Consider the following 17,993-nt stretch of genomic DNA (forward strand, 5'->3'; position numbering starts at 1 on the left):
TTGTCTGGAACTTGTGTTTGGACAAATGTAAATGGCAGTGCGGCATCTGCAAACTAAGGACTTATTACTGACAGGTGATGTATTTTAATCAGAAGAGCTGAAGGCTTCTGGGAACTTTATTTTTTAATAATTTCATGTTCTTTGTTTCTCCAGAGACATTATGGTACAATCAGTCAGTCGTAAATGGTGCTTGGATGTGACTAGTGATTAAGCAAACCCCCTTGAGGTTTTTTTTTTCTCCAAAATATTCATGATATTTGGACAGTATTTGTTTTTTATTAAACAGAATTGTGATTGAATGAGAAGTGGTATGTGCAGTAAATGCAGGTAACAAGAGAATCCAGTCTGTTAACTTTTACTCCCGTGCAAAGAATATTGCAAGTTGTAGAACATTTTAAATGGAACCTAAAAAGACATTCTTACAAAAGACATTGTCCTATTCAAGGAAAAAAAAAAATCCACTTTATTTTGTGCAACGGTTTTCCTTTGCTCCTATGACTATTAGAGAGCATTAGATGAACTCGGCAATGGGGTTGTACCATGGAACACAAATATTTCCTTTTTATCAAGCACAGGCCTGGACTCCTTCATAGAATAGATACTAAAACATATAGGGACACACAAGCATGAAAAATAGAGCTTTTCTACAGTATGTCTGTTCTCATTGGGTGAGTTTGAATGCAATATTTGGTAAATAGGTAGACCATGGTGCTATTCACTGGTATTCTGTCTTTGATATTCTAACCATGAGATACCCTGCTAATAATTCTCAATTCTTCACAAAGTAAAAGATAGGGTTTTAATTGGGCAATAATATTACTGGTAAACTAGGATTAATCACCTATTGTCCGTTAGCAGACCATTATTATTGTTATGCTCTCAGATTCCACTGACCTGTTACAAATGTTTCTACTTCAAAAACTTTCAACAGAGAGTCTATATTTATTTCAAACACATTATCTTTTCCTCTTTTCCAGTTAATGGGGCAGGTCTTGCCATGGCTACTTGTGACATCATTGACCTTCATGGAGGAAAGCCAGCAAATTTCTTGGACCTTGGAGGTGGTGTAAAGGAATCTCAGGTCTACCAAGCTTTCAAGCTGCTTACTGCAGACCCCAGGGTAATGTCATATTTGTAATTATTTCCAGCTTATAAATAGGAGAGGAAGCCTTATTATGGTCTGAACCAGTGCTGTCACAAAAGTAGAAGCAAAGGGCCATCACAGAGGGCAGAAGTGATGATAAAATGAGTTTTATGGTAATCATGGCTTTTCTTCTCTTGTGGCACTTCCCAAAGACAGATTAGGTCAGAATGAGGCCCTAGGCAATGTGGTAGCTTTGGTTCCCCATACTTATGATTGACATAAGGATTGCAGTGGGTACAGAGAAGTTGAACCATTTACTTAGCCCCTAGTGAGATAGGTGCACTGGTTTGCTTTAAAGCCATCCTCTCATAGAGGAAAGTATCTGAGAGCTATGCTATTCTTTGAAGTCCTTTGTGTTCCCCTATTTATGTAAATAGTATCTATTTATTTTTCTATGCGCTTTGTCACAATGTTAAAAATATCCCTGATATGAATGGTGGCATCAGAGCTCATAACAGACCTTTCAGCTCATCTCCCTTCGGCTCTGCGCTACACTAGCACCTTAAAGTCAAAATCATGGCAGTAATTGGTCCCAGTGTGTGCTGTAATTGATTATGAATCTTGTACAGATAAATCATCTCACCCAGATAGAAGAGAAATAAAACATTAATCTAATTAGCGGACCATCTATACAGGAAAGGAGAATTTACAGCGTCTTCTAGGAGCTGTAGTTGCTTCCTGTTATAAATTGAGTTTTTATCTTTGCAAAGTTGACGTTTACTCATCTGATTTCAGGTTTGCCTCTGTCGCAATGAATTGCATTAATACTATCACTCTGACTTGTTTTAGTATACAGATTTTCAGACTTGGTTAAAACTTCCCTAATACCCATTTGGCTTAAAAAGTGAAAAGATGAGAGGTGATAAAGCCTATTAAAAAATGTCAGGCTGTGGTGTAGATCTGGGATGCTGCATTGTGTTCTCTGCATAACTCTACAGAGATGACTTTGTGATAGGTGGAGAAGTAGTGGTGATTATTAGTTTGACTGGCCTCTGCTTTGGAGATGAAACGTGGTCCCTATAGGGCATTAAGTTAAGATAGTCTTACAGAACACTTCCCTATCTTCTTTGCTCTTAAAATGATACAAGTTCACTGCATGGTTGATAGCATTGCTTGAGATAAGAACGGAGACTGCCCAGTACAGCACCGAATTTGAAGATTGTTCTCCTTTGGCATTCAGAAGCAGAGGCATTTTATAGTCCAGCAAAGGAGACCTACTGGGCCAACAACATTACAGAAGAGGCAATGTTGCCAGACCACACAAAACATTAGCAGCTTCTTTGTTTGTTGACAAAATCAAGGGCTTTTTTATGATCATTGATTTTAAAGAGACAAAAGTTGAGGAAAGGTTTATGTGTTGCAAAGATATTTTGCACGAGTTTACATTGCCAAGATTTGCTTGTTTCCTGGTGCTCTGCCTTGCAAAGACATAGCACAGGATCTTAAAAGGTAGAAAAAAGCAAACTTAGAACTGACTCTATAATTTAGTTAACTTTTTAAAATAGCTATTTTTTGTTTTCTTCTACCCTATAGAGTAATGTAACTCAGTCTAATCCCAGGAATGTCAGTGTCCCCGCTATCTTTAGCTAATAGAATTACATTTCCCCAATCCGTTTCCTAGCAGAGTTGTGTCGGAGCATGCCCAGCCATAGCGTTTCTGTCAGAGCTCCTGCCTATGTATCTAAATTCCTAGCATTATCTGCAAACAGCACAAGTCAAATCCAGTGAGAAGCAAGGGCTTTGCCTGACTGTCTCTATCCTCCCTTAGGCATGCTGCACACTTCAAATCTTAATTATTTTATTTCCAGCTTATCTGGAACTTTTTTTTTTTTCATTTTGCCCTCCTTCCCTCTTAATAATCGCTATCAGAAGCAATGCACCTTTTCTCGGATTTTCTTCTCAATTATAACAAAAGCAAAATTGTTTCTTGGCAAACATCTGTGGCAGAGCCTGAATAATTGGAGACCTTAACATACTCCCGTAAACAGTCTGTAATTAACACATTTAGGAGTTGAACTCATTATACAGAAGGTTAAATGCGCTTATTGAATTTTTCTGCTCGCAGTCAACCACTGTATATGACTTTGCCTAGACCGGACCTCGGTGTGTATTCACACGCACTCCTGTTTTAGGTGTTTGGCCTTGCTAAGTGGAGTCATGGCTGGTACAGTTTAAAAGGTGCATAGGATAATCTCCTTGATGCTTTCCTGAATCATTTAGCGCAATGCCATAGGAAGAAACAAGTGTTTAGAAATGTGCTTTGCGTATAGTATCTCTCTCCTGCCCAGCACCACTTGCATTAATGCTCTGGGGGGAAGACCCCAATATATTTTTCCTGCTTGAGAGGCAAGGAGAAGAATTTTCAGTTTGAGCTTCCGAGTGTTACCAGTCCTTGTGCTCAATGTGTGATAACTGAGTAGGATGGAACAAAGGATAAAAAAATTTATGATGTCAATGGTAAAGGTATTCTTCTTTAAGGTTTAGGCACATATACATTAAATTGATTCATTTTGCTAGTTCATTACTAAATGTCAAACCACTACCACAAGTCTACGGTTAGCATTCCTTCTACGATAGAATGATAGGGGTTGCCAAAAAAGGGCAGACAGTTTAGCGGTAAAAGGAGTCTGTCACTTTGCCCAAAGTGATTGATTTATCTTAGAGACATTTCACTTTGCAACAGTGAAACCAGATAACCCTATCACCAGCAATGGATACTTATTGCTCTTTACAATGGTGATAGTGTGTCGTAATAGCCCAACATGCTGCAGCCCAACATGCTGCATACTTAGGCTGGGGTAGAAAAAAAAAAAATGTCAATATGGACTGAATAGAAAAAGTAACAGTGAATCATGATAGACTTCCCACCAGCAATTTTTACACTTCTTGATCAAAGCCATATATCTTAAAAGCCCTCCACCCAACAAGTTCTACTGGCTGATCATTGCCACCTCCTCAGACCCTTACCTTAGGTAAACCTGTGGATGTCATCTATACCCAACCCTTTCCCACCTCCTCGACTGTGACTATGTTTGGTAATTGTTCATCCAATTCCAACCATTGTCACCTGTGTATGTTGGCATCAAATAGTAACCCAAAAACTGAAAGGAGAAAGGGGGCTCCAACAGTGTTTTTTAACACACTTTTTCTCTTGCTAATACTTACTGCTCTACTCCCCCTATCATTATATTTAGGTCAGAGCCCTTGGAATTGACTGGTATTTGGGTAACATGCAACCATTTTCCATTCCTCCCAGCATACAGATCTGAGTAGCCAATTGCAAATTAACACCCTATATGAGGAAGGGTTGGATGGTTAATAAAACCTGTGTAAGCTTCAACACACAGCTTTCACAGTAAAAAGACCCCGGGTTTGGTGTTTATTCAAAGGTTTGCATGCTATGTAGTTCATTGCTTGCAAGGAAGTGATAGTTATGTTTGTAATTGATATGTTTGGTTGGAAACCTGACAGGGTCTGTGTCAGGGTAGATGTGAAAGGTAAAGATTAGCTTTGTTATATCCTTTAGAAATGCAATGCCTCACAGCTATTCATGTGCAGTGTGAGATCATTTAGGGCATTGGGCTTGTCTCTTGAGAATTCCATCTAAAATTACATGCCAATGGACCTCAAGGGATTGGTTCTGGAAACTATTTTTGCGATCGTTTCAGGTGACAGATGATTGTTCAAGCACTATAGACACAGCGTTCCATCCTTTAGAAAGGGGAGGGTGGAGGACAAGTGAGGGACCCCCTGCTGTACTCTCTTCTATGAGAGTAAGCATTGGTTGTTCGCAATCGGTCGTTCATCAATGAGCCTGAGACGATCACACCCTTTTGTTTCAGGCAGCTGTTATCTGACGTATGTACATAGCTTAAGGGTGAAACGCCTGCTGCACGATCAAGGCATCTACTGGCAGGATCAGCGAGTATAAACTCAGAAAAACAGATTGCTGCATTAATTCTATTGACAGGCTTCATCATGGATGTCATTTTTCAATCTACTTTAAACACATTTCGGTATTTCTGCTTGTTATGTACGCTTTGTACCTACAAGCAAAAAAAAAAAAAAAGTAGGTGTTCCTTATAATCTGGCCGCTTCGTTTTCTCGTAGTGCGCTTTCTATTAAGTGCTGCAGTCTATAATCAATATCACACGCTGTAATTTTCTATCGATTTCTCCCACAATACACCTTGTGTGTGACAACCTCCCCTACCAGTCCAAAGGGCTTGCCTCATTCTTTTTTTCCCTTTCTTCTAATTCCCAGCTATTCGGTTTTCACAGGAGGATTTCAACCTTGTATTGTTCTTGGAGTATTTAATTTTTATACATTATTTTTTTTTCTTCCTCCGAACCCCCCTCCTCCTTCATCTGCTAGCATTTGGATAGGAGTTTTAATTCTCTTGCTGTACTTGTTGCAGAATACAGTATTCAGATGGTGTGTGGGCAGCCTGTAACACTTTGGGAGACTGTGTTCTAATCCCCCTTTTATTTTACATTGTACAAAATAATGCCATTTACCGCTAATCATCACCTATGTTAAACAAGGCAGGGTCAAGAGACCCCACGGGTGCGGTTGGCCTTTTCATTGCTGCCACGTCTTCTCGCGGCAATTTACGCATTAAAGGTATTACGTGGCACTACTTACATTATGCGCATTAAGACAGCCGCTTTGCAGTGTGTTGGATTATTTTGAAGAGTTGCATATCAGCAGTGGAATGATCAAGGCTTGCCATGGCAGATGTATGGATTTACGCACGTTGAACATTTGTGTACACGGTGATATACGATTGGTTATGCGTGTTATTTTCTGTTTTAAAAGATTATATTATACAGCATTTCATGTGCACAGGCGTTTCTCAAAGTTACTTACAAAATGTCTGCCTCCCATTAAAGAAAGTTCTTTTAACCATATTCATTTTTAACCAAAAAAATACATGCAGGTACAGCTGTTTTTCAAGCCTCCCCAGAACTACATCTCTCAGAAGCCTTTTCACTGCACAGCTTATGTGCAGGCTCTTGGAAGGCAGTAGCGGTAGTCTGCTGTTAAGCAATCAATGTATACATATGAACAGCAGTGATTCTCAACCAGGGTTCCTAGGGTTGCTAGGAATTCCTTGAGTAATGAGCAGATTATGACTTTCAGGTCAGTTTAACTGATTCCAATGATCTTTTGGCTACCTGTAAGAGTGTCAGCCTTCCCAATGGCAAGAAGTGTAAGAGGCATTCTTCCCACTGACCATCACACTAATGTACTGTGAGCTGTGAATTTAGTAATTATAGAAGGGGTACCCTGGATACCTAAAAGTTATTTCAAGGGTTCCCCCATATTAAAAAGGTTGCTGACAACATATTATAGGATTCCACAGCAGTGTTTTCTCTACAGAAACGTAAAAGCCAATTAGGTTTCTGGCAGGATCTATTTTTCTGTACTTACAGACATTTTTACAGAAATGTAAATGTATTCCAAAGATTTATTTTCATTCTATCCAGACATTCCCTTTCAGAAAATCATCTGCCAACGATCTACATGTATTTGCATAACAGATATGTTTACTACTGTGCATAACTAATATCGGCACAAATACAACAAATTCCGTGAAGGTGGATTTTCACGTAGTCACGTTCTGGAACCACTCGCAATGCTATCGGTTACAGAGCGACGTTTGTGCTCTGCATTCACACGGCAGCCTAATTTGATGTAGATTTTCTGTTTGTCACCATCATTTGGTATGCTTCACGGGTCTCCTGGAGGTAGTGTTACAAACTGTTAATTATGTTTTATTGTACTAATCACGTTTTTAACAAGCAGCAGCAGTCATGTGCTTCCTGGCTTTGCATATTGAGAATTAAATTGTTGTACAAGCTCAATACAGCATGTACACATTAAATTTCTATTTAAAGCAGCAAGTGGTTGTAAACCGTGTTGTGATAGCAGAGAAATATGTGCAAATGTTTACAAAGTAATACAGTGGAAGCTTACAGTATATCCTATTACCATAAATGTAGTATATTGCAGCTAATGAATACTTACAATGGCTTTACTGATTTCTCTTTTTTTAACTCTTGGATTGTGAGCTCTTCAAGGCAGGGTTCTCTCCTCCTCCTGTGTCACTATCTGTCTATCATTTGTAACCTCTGTTTAATATAAAGTCCTGCATAATATGTTGGCGCTATATAAATACTGTTTATTAATAATAACTGGTGATTCTGATGGTAACATTTCTTGTCCTAGGGTGACAACACACATGACCTGTACCGTATGAGGAATGGTGTTGTGTCTCAAGAGCAGAACTACAGAATACTCCCTCATTCTTTCATCTCTACATTGATGAAAGGTGTTCTTTAGATTACAAAGAAAATATGTAACAGTGAAACTAATAAGTCAGCACAGTTCTCATTGTGTGAGGGATTAGCATTTATGCACATGCTGCAGAGATGTATTTCAGGCTTTAGTTCAAATTTGTGGGCACTCTGACCACTTTTATTCAGTAAAACCATCAACATGAAGCTTTTTCCGAGGTTTTCCCTTGCAGGGGATCAGAGTCATCACAAATTTAGCCTCTTGGCTCTCTCTGACACTCTTTAGAGTTATTGGTTCTGCAAACCTAAACCATGGGGTACTTCATGGGCTCTCCCAGCCGACTGCACACATCTATTCAATTGAGCCACCTGGCCTCAGTCTCCAACTCCCCCAATTTCAAGGACAAGTGCCTATTTATTATCATTGGCCAGGTGCTCCAGAGCCATCCTCAATTTCTGGCCTGGAAAGGGGTTGGAGTGTTTGGCCCACCCATCCCTTCCTGGACACTGAATTGCAAATCTGCAGCTACACAATTAGTCATGGTCCTATTCAGGCCCTGCAAATATTATTAGACAGTGTTTATATTGCATCAATATATTACTCAGCTCTGTACTATAAATAGGTGTTGCAAATGACAGACAGATACAAACAATGAAACAGGAGGAGAGGACCCTGCTTAGAAGAGCTTGCAATCTAAGAAGAAGGGGAAGTAGCACACAATAGGAGGGGGATATTGATTGGCGAGGAGACAGAAGAGGGACAGGTAGGTTGAAAAGAATTCCTTTCTTAGGTGGAATTGAAATACATGATGCCAAATAATCTCTGAATTTTGCATTACATTTCCTTATTTCACATTTGTTAGTTCACATGATTTCTGGTAAGATCAGATCAAAAAAGGGAGCAATAACAGAAGTTTTTTAAGGTTTGCATACACTTTATTCATTTTTACATACTTACATGCAATGTGCACTCAATTGTTAGACGTCAATGGGCCTGATTAATTAATGTACTCCAAGGCTGGAGAAGATACGCTTTTTTCATCGGTTTACCTAGGTGATCCAACAAACATAAAATGGATTTCTTAAAAGTAATTTGCCATTTGTTAGCAAATGTTTCAATCCTAGAGCAGATCCATTCCAGGTTTGCTAAATCTCCCTGCTTCACCAATGAAAGTGTGTTTTCTTCAGCCTTGGAGAGCTTTAGTAAATCAGGGCCAATGACTTTCAAAAGGCTGAAGTTGCAGGGTCGTCTTGGCTGCTAGGGAGATGGCCATTCATTTTTTTTTTAAATGTTGGCTTTCATACTTGCAACAGGTTCATTTTGAGGTTAAGGAATGTCTAATTCTAGTTTAACCTCCCTAGCGGTAACCCCAAGTGTGACTCGGGGTGGAAAAAAGTTGCTGAAAGCGGTAACCCTGAGTTACACTCGGGGTAGGTAAACCTATGGTAAGTAATAGTAAATACAGCTTTACCTAACCTTACCGAATCTGCCGGTGTCCCGCGTCATCCATCACCGCGATCTCTGTTCTCTTCCTTCTTCCACCGGCCGGCTTCTGCATCCGATGAGTTACCTGGGAGTTCCCGGTGACGTCGGCGCGTGTGTACGTTGCCGGCATGACGGGAAATTCAAAATTCATTTGTATTGCATTCAATACAAAATAACCGTATTGAATGCAATACATTGGGTTTATATGTGTAAAAGCAGTACATTGTTTTCAAGAACATTTATTTTACAGTATGTATAATAGTATGAGTATAATATGTATTTTTTTTTCAATTAAGTATTAATTCAATTTATTATTTTTACATAATTTTGTGTTTCAGACTTTATTATACTCATACTAAAGTTTTGGCTTTACATATACTTAAGATTGCGTGCATAAAAGGATCAAAAAAATCTTAATTTATTTGATGTCCAACGTGGGTAGGCAAGGACCACCTACAGGCCAGGATTTTAATTTTTTGACTTTTTGTAAACCACACCTTACCAAAAGTACTGCTGCCTGTTCTTTTTTTTTTTGTTTGTTTTTGTTGTTTTTACCCTTAAATTTAAAGGCTCAAATAGGACACCTAAAGGCATGATTGGAAATCATTCTTCAAGCATACATTAAACCATGTACAAAAAGGTACATAGCAGACACCAATTACTGTGGAACCTATTGGTATGAATGGGCCCTTAATTCATTTTTCTGCTTATTTAGGAACCTTTTTGTGAATAATGTAATACAAAAAAAAATAATTTGTTCAGCAATACCTCTGTGTTTGAAAGTGGTCAGCTTATATTTGCATCCCTTTCACTCCTCATAATACCAATAAAATAAATCACATTAGCGTACCGGTGGCTCCATCTTCACGCGAAATGAGTATTTAAATTGCAAGCAGCAGCCATTTTGTTGGATAATTGTGATTCCTCTGCCTCGGAGGTACGTAGCATGCCAATGTTTTGTAAGTAATCAATTCCGTTCAAAGCGTGGTGTTAATGCTTTAAAAGCCCTAAATTGTGAACGAGATGATGAATACGCTCTCCCGTGGAATTGCGTGCATATCTCTATTCGCAGGTTAATGCTTCTGGTAGTGGTTGCTAGTGTCATAAATTAAGCTGTATGCCTAAATCCACATGTAGATAAGAATGGCTGGATCCCCGGATAATTAGAATTTCCATATTCTCTGTGTAAATATCCACTTTACAAACACGCTCTGCTTTTCTGTGCCTCTCATTTTCTCATTTTTTTTCCTATTTATTTTAGATATGACAGGCCGCCTCTTGTAATGAATCCCTCTCATCTTTTTAAATACTCTTACTAGGAGATGTTTTACCTTCGGAAAGAAAAGATAGTGGCATGATCTAGTCACATGTGATGGCGTTCAAGATGGTGTTATTACACCCGTAATACTGTTGGCTATCAAAATAAAGGTCCATTCACATTTCATTGTTCCTGTGGTGTTGGGTTAATGCATGCGCATTGTGGCACATATTAAAGCAGAACCAAACTCTTTGCTACTCATCTGTTCCCCTTCTGTTGCTTGGCAGTGCCATCTTTTTCGTTCCTTTCTTTCTTAAGATCTTAAGCCATCTGGATTGGCTGGGCTTGGATGACGTAACTCCTGCAAAGGAGTTCATTTAGCATTGGCAACTACAAGTTGTGTCGGGTTTCCTGGCACCCAACACTTTTGACCAAAATTGCCAGCAATTTTGACTGCTCGAGTGAGCGATCTTGCAGAATCGGTAAGAATGCTTACTACAGAAGGACATCCCCTGTCCCTTTTTGTAATAAATTTCACAAATTTTTAAAGCGTGACACACAAGAACACATGCAGGTTCTTATTCACCAGTAATGTGTTGCCTTTCACTGAAGTGTGTTGGAGCTGCATTGTTGCAATTAATTGGAGTGCCAGACAAAATAAATGGCACTGCTGTGTCTTAAAACACACAATGCATCTTAAGATGTGTTGCTTTCATGCGTGCATTCTGCATGCTGCGTTATGTATCCCAATCAACCTATATATGTTGTGATGCACCTTATTTTTTGTTTCATTTGTTTGGGGCATGGTGAGCAGCCGTAAATTTGAGGTGTGTTGGGGTACCAAAAAAAATGAATGGCACCAGAGAGCACATATGGTTTCCCACTTTCATATATTTTTATCCTTTTTATATTATGCTATGTTCATATCTCTAATATACTATATGGTTCAAGTTCTCCCATCTCAGACCTCTTGTTGGCTGTGGAGAATGACTGCAGAAAGCTTGCTCCTACAGACTAGGCCTTTCATATGCAGAATGTTTTTTTTTTTCTTACAAATGCGCTGGATATTTTTAGCGTGGATATTTTAAAAATTATTTAGGAAGCAAAAGTTGTCATAGCAACAGGTCACTTAGAAGACTGTCAATAAATGTACACCTTTCCATGAATAAATTTCTATAACAACATCCAGGTATAGTTTCACTTTAGTTTTTAAAAAATCTCCAGTCTAGCTTCAGCAAAGTGCATTGTTGGAAAAAGCATGCCGGATGACCATTGTCATCCTAGTTTACCGCAAGCAGATTGTTCTAACTTTCTGATGGCTCACAAGGTGAGATGCAGCAACAAGGGGGCTTATATGTGCGAGACCACATACAGATACAAACTACTATGCAGCCACTATGATTTGCATATTTTGTGAGAGAGATTTTAATTGAGGTAAATGGTGAACTTGGATACTGCCTAAACAAAAATGGTGTCTGCCTTTTAGAGAGAGAGAACTATAGCAGAAGTATAGTTCTACTTTTACCATCAGGCAGATCATTATTGCAGAAAGGGCTAGGTGATGTCCCTTCTGCAATAATCCCTTCTACTTGCCTGATCATTCTGGAAAACAGTCAAATAGCCAGCAAACCCGGCTTCCCCTGCACTTGTCAGGAATGAATCATCCTGGCCAATTAGGGTGGCAGCAGATCATATCTGGAAAGATAAGATGGCAGTGCTCTGTAATGTCCCAGGGTCAGGTGAGTATAGTGGTTTTAGCTCCATTTTAAGGCATTGTTAAGGATACTTCTCTAAGAGATAATTAATGCCTATAATGGTATGGACGTTTACTGCTTCCTGGTGCCAATTGGCAACTGCTAGGCGCCTGGGAGCTGTAACAGAGGCAGAGGCGTTTGCAAAAGCCTAGCAAAGTTGTGTTTTCTTTTAATTAAATTGTAATTGGAAAAAAAACAATTACATAATCAGGGACAAGTGGTTCAAGTCTTTGGAGGCATTGGGGGCAGAAATCCGCCTCTTGAGGCTGCATTTAGCATCTGAAAAAAATCTGTGGTGACACTGCGGTGAAACTGCCGCCACCAAACGCTGCCACAAAGAACTGCAGCTACTTATTCCAATGTTAACCATTTTTGGCAAGCAAAACTGCTTAAAGCACCTTTCAAAAACGGTAATGTGAACTAAGTTTGCAGTGGATGGATTTACACCGGAAAAAATATAACTGATATGTATTGCGGTAACACTCAGTTAAACATACAGGAATGTATTACACACAATGAGAGTCATTACTGTGTTATTTGTTTTAAATGGCAGCCTGATGCCCTTTCTATTATGATTCTTGTTTTTGTCCATTTTTTGGAAATGAAAATGTGTGCTGCCAGTCTATTCCAAATTAATGGACTGTCTTAAGGCAGCGCACCTTGGAGACCCTGTCGCTAACGCACAAAAAAAATGAGGTAGAAGTACATAACAGTATTTTAAATGCTTACTTCAATTGCTTTTCTTTTCATAAAAACTTTATACTCATGCAGGGTGCTTTTTACTGGCTTTTAAATGTATAGGAGAGTGCACTAGCCATCGTGCTGTACAATTTAAGGCTGTTGTTGTTCCTGCATTGTACGGGATCCCATCACAGGACTGCGACCAGCCAGGCAGCAAAGTAAAGGAGTTTTTGGGGACCTGTTTCCTAATAAGAAGGAATCGGTAAATATTTTTGAGTTGATAGTGTGGATTTTCATCTTTTTGATTTTTAATTTTGTGCTTTAAATTTACCCATCTAGGCAAACAAGCAATGGTAAATTTAATGCACAAATTTTTAAATTTGCTCATTCCTCTCTTTAGATCCCCCCCACCACCTGTCAAGCAAGGCCTTTCCTTGTAAAAGAAAATATTTTCTCCTGCTGTCTATGTTTGAAGCCACTTCAATGCCAGGAAACCACTGATCAACTGCTGTAATGTCCATTACTATAGCCTTTCCTTACCTGTTCCCAATGATGGCATTTCTGGCTAATTTATTTAGGCCCCAGGCAGCCTAAAGAAAGTGCTAACATTGGGCAAGTAGTGGAAGACCTAACCAGAAAGTACGCAAAGCGAAGAAAAATGTTTTTCTTTTTTTTTTCCAATTGGTTGGGTAAAGGAGGGTGTGTGAGGGGGGTTGTCCTTTTGCCCAGTGCTCAGCTTTACCAGGTTGGTCAATAATTTAAGAAATAATTTTTTTTACTTTTAGTCTTTTCTCTGAAATTACCTTTGACTTTGTTTACCCAAAATAAACTGTTTTCAAGGCCTGCTTTAAGGGCAATTATCCTTCCTAACCTTCTCCAAAGGCACAGACGCAAACCTTTGAGTAGCTGCTACCCAGGGGACCAGTTAACCCTATTTTCTTACAATCAACAAGCCATTAAGTCCAGTGCCCATTGGGACTTTGCAAATCAATAAGTGCGGACTTGAAAGGTGTCGATTTGTAAATGTCAAATATTCTGTAACTCCTCCTTTTCACATCTGTCCCCTATTTAGTCTTTAATTATTTCAGAAGGTATCGGCTTTAACAAAAATGTGTTTTTCTATGTTGAAAAGGCCAGAAATCTTTATATTTTTTTCTAGTGCTATGCCAAATATGTTTGCAATGCCGTTGCGATACTTAAGCTTTAAGTAAGGAGCTGATTGCCTTGTCAGTCAACGATGGAACAATCCAGGAGCTTCATAGATTGATGCTTGACAGATTAATTAGAAACCTGTCACTTGAAGTAACCACTGTGGCGTTGCTTCAAGAATTGTGCCCTTACTAAAGCTTGGTGTCCAGATCTAGAGGTTAAGTGTTCAGTAAGACATAACACAAAGTGTCGCTGGGGGAAATTACTTGAGCGGAGCAGTGGGAGCGATACCACCGAAGCTTCTAATCTATTACCACTCTGCTACGCTATGTTGCTGTAATGTATGTCTTGGGTTTTGGCTGTGTTTAAAGAAAAACAGGATTTTTTTATACTATGGTGACATTATTTCAACATTTTTTTTGCTGTTGCAGATAGTAGATAGTATCTTTTGCACCTTTTACAGTGAATCTGTGCTGTTGACCATTCACAATTAAGTGTCATGTTCTCCTGATTGCCCAAATTTCCAATAACATATACTATATACATATTTCCCACACGACCCTAGCACACTTTGACTGACAAATTTGAGTGTAAAGCTGGGGAACACTCCATGTCGATTCCGCTGCAAAAAGGCTTTAATCAATGGCAAGGGGTTTGCCTGTTTTAATTTTTTTTAATTTCAGCAACCTCCTTTAGGTATGTTGATGTTTTTTGGAAAACATGTAAAAGGACACCAAACTTTTCGCATGACATAGTTTAAAGCCCAAATTAGGTAAAAAATAAACAAGGCAGATTATCATGGCAATCTCATCAGGTAATGTACACTATTAATATTACTACACATTATTTATATAGCACCATCATATTACGCAGTGCTTTACTAACTCCATAGTCATGTCACTAGCTGTCCCTCAAAGGGGCTCATAATCTAATGTCCCTACCATAGTCATATGCCATTATTACAGTCTAAGGTCAATTTTAGGGAGAAACTAATTCCTAACTAACTGCACGTTTTTGGAATGTGGGAGGAAACCCACGCAAGCACAGGGAGAACCTGCAAACTCAATGCATATAGTGTCCTGGCACAGATTTGAACCTGGGACCTAGCGCTGCAGAGTGCTAACCTCTGAGCCCCATATTTATAAAACGTTTGAACTTTTCAGCTTCAAAAACCCTATGGCTGAAGCTTTAAAATTACAGGACCTCTCATGACTTTTGGTTTCCAGAAAAAAATTGGTCACCACCTTTTTCCTGGCCCTACAGGTCCTGTCTTTTTATTTCTACACTTCCACAGGGCTGCTGGGAATTTAAAATTCCCAGCAGCCCTAGTTTTCCTAGTTTGGGTGTCACATGGCCACAATTGATTGACCAACTGATCGGCTGAATTTGGAGATGATACAAAATGTTCAAGCACATTTAGCCCATAAAACAGGCATAATATCCATCACTTTGCTTCTATACACCAGTGTTTCTCAACCATGGAACACTTGTGTTCCTCCAGACCTTGCGAGGGGTTCCTCATAAACAATATTTGTCTCTAAGGTCTGTTTATTGATCCCCATAATCTTTTAAGGTATCTGTAAGGGTGACCTCCTTCCCAGTGGCCAGAAATGTAAGTGGCAATCTGACCCCTACCTTAATATACTGTGAGTTGTGGATATAGTAATTATAGCAGAGGTTCCCTGAAGACCTGAAAGTTATTGGTAACATGGGTCTCGCCATGCTAAAAATGTGGAGAAAGTCTGCTATGTACTATGTTCACTTATCAACATTCGCTATGTTCAATTTGGGAATTATTTGGCCTTTGGGGAGAACCAACAGTGTAGGGGCAAGCACTGGAAACTTTATGGTAATAAAAGGTCTTGGTGCTACATACAAATATTACTTAATTTAAATGATATGTTGGGCACTTTGGAGGACTTCCATAGGTGCATAGGTGTAAATACGTTTTGATGCGTCGCATTTAGAGACAGTTTAAAACCACAGATTTGTTTTACGGCTGCCAGACTAATTGTTTTATTTCCTTATTTGATTCTGTATGTAATTATCATTACAAGACCATAACTATGTTAAGCAGATGAAGCTAAACAAAAGGCACCAAGTGCCTGCCCAGAGCTCTGTATTCTCTGTAATATTCTCTTTTTGCTATATCACTGTAACTCAGTGATATAGCAAAAACTTTTTAGAGATAGAGCAAGAAGGTGTTAAAAACCCTGGTCACTTTTTTGTAGGAGTTTTAGATTGGACTTACAGCAGCTGTCTCTTTCTGATATATAACTCCCACCATTATTTGCAAGTCAGGTGCGATTCCCCTATATAACTGGAAAGCCACAATCCTCTTGAGATATTGATTAGTACCTTTTTAAATAACGCTGCTTAATTGCAGCAAAAATCTGTAGACCGTAGTAGCCAGCATTCACTTCCAACTTCTCCATTACTTAATGTGCCGTCCTCCCCCATCCCTGTTCCCAGGCACTCCAGCTTTCTCTTACACAAGTCTTGGCTGCAGTCGTTAGTCAAAAGATTTTTTGGCAGTGGTCTAGCAGACTGCAGCTCCGGGCTGTTCCCTGGTGGCTGAGCAAATTTGGCTTAGCCGTCCTAGAGCTACACAAGCTTAGTTTGAAAAGGCAAAACTGCTTTGCATACTCAATTTTAGCAGATGAAAATTAACTAACAAACACAAGAAAACAAGCTTTATAAAATAGTTTTAAATAGTTTTTTCTCTGAGATACCTTGGTGCCTTCCAGATTTTATCTGAAAGCCACCAATAAATGAGATGAGCACCACTTAGCACTTTTTTCTAACCACCCGGCTGTTTTTGATTGGTTACTCAAAAGTGGGGTCACAATACAGGGCTGCCATCCTTCTACAACTTCCCATCCACCTGGGTTTACCACTGAGCAAATAAAAGCTGGTGTTTTTCACATAAGTGCCCACAGGCCAGTGCCAAATACATATATTTTGGGACAAATTGCAGTACCTATAGCATCCAATCTGGTTTGCCCACGTGATTGCACATTGCAAATTTTCCTGTAATTCTTGCATTGTTTCATGTAGAAGCTTATTAGGTAAATGATTTTGCTATGCTGAGGGATTTTTCTATGCTCATGGGTAAATTGAAAAGCTGCCTGCTTCCACATTGTAAAAACCACTGTAAAATGTTGAATGCCTTGTGCAAATCTTTAAAAAGGAGTTAAAGATCAAAAGTTAAAGACTAAAGTTTTGCCTTTCCCCTCCTTCAGCCTGAAGCTGCCTTACCAGTACTTCCTTACTGCCACTTGATGTCCATATTCTACTCATTTGAATGACAGCCAGCATCTTAAACCAATTTCTGAGCGCAGACTGTCATGGACCCACCCCAAGCCTTTGACTAGACCGTAAAGGAACAGCAGCAAAGTGATGGACTTCTCTCGCCATCCTCTGCTGTCTTCTATCAGCCTGCCCCTTGTTAGCATACAAACTAATTGGCTTTTAATGCTGATTTCCATTGTCTGTCTTTAGCTCTTTTGTATGGGTACTGCAAAAGATTTAGGGACCAGTAATTACCATAATTTTAATAATAAATGTACTTGTGTAATGATGAATACAGAGCTGTCTTTTTGTATTTTTTTTAACGACCAGGAGTTCAATTTTCAAGTTGAATTTAGTTGCTAAGAGGCAACACAGGCTGTTCTTATCTTACATATTTTGATCATGGTTGTCGGGTATGTTTCACAGGTTGTCAAATTAAAGTAAGTTCAGTTACCAGTTATATTACGTCCGAGTGTCAGAGTCTAAGAGCCAGTTTTACTAAAAGGCTGATCTGCTCTATAAAGCCTTTAGGGTATATCCACATAAATTCCACTACTTTTTTAATAAAATACAGGATTTTTTTTCACCAAAGAACAAGGTGCTGTCAAGCTGTCATTCAAACCTCTAAAATATCTTTCTTAGCAGAAAGTCAATACTTTGAAATCCTAGCATGAAATTGTAATTGCTTGCCTTAACAAAACGTTAACTTGAAACAAACGGCCCAGTCTTTTTTAGAGTATCGTTATGTAGTGTAATACTAGAAACTTGGTCCATCAGTTGTTTATAAACTTCAAATCAGCTCAGAGCTTTTAATGGAATTCACTCTATGCCTTGTTGTCCTGATCATATAATCTACAGTTAGGTCCATAAATATTTGGACAGAGACTTTTGGTTCTGTACATTACCACAATTAATTTTAAATGAAACAACT

General features: G+C 39.0%; 1 protein-coding gene across 1 annotated transcript in view; it reads left to right on the forward strand.

Moving 5' to 3' along the window:
• SUCLG2 (succinate-CoA ligase GDP-forming subunit beta) overlaps positions 1 to 17,993 on the forward strand; it is a 100,922-nt gene that overhangs the window by 35,008 nt on the left and 47,921 nt on the right. The window contains exon 8 of the mRNA XM_072421213.1: positions 978 to 1,120. Coding sequence (XP_072277314.1) covers positions 978 to 1,120 — 143 coding nt within the window. The remainder of the gene's footprint in view (positions 1 to 977; positions 1,121 to 17,993) is intronic.

This window comes from Pyxicephalus adspersus, chromosome 8 (assembly GCF_032062135.1).
Source record: "Pyxicephalus adspersus chromosome 8, UCB_Pads_2.0, whole genome shotgun sequence".
In the NCBI taxonomy this organism is placed as follows: Eukaryota; Metazoa; Chordata; class Amphibia; order Anura; family Pyxicephalidae; genus Pyxicephalus; species Pyxicephalus adspersus.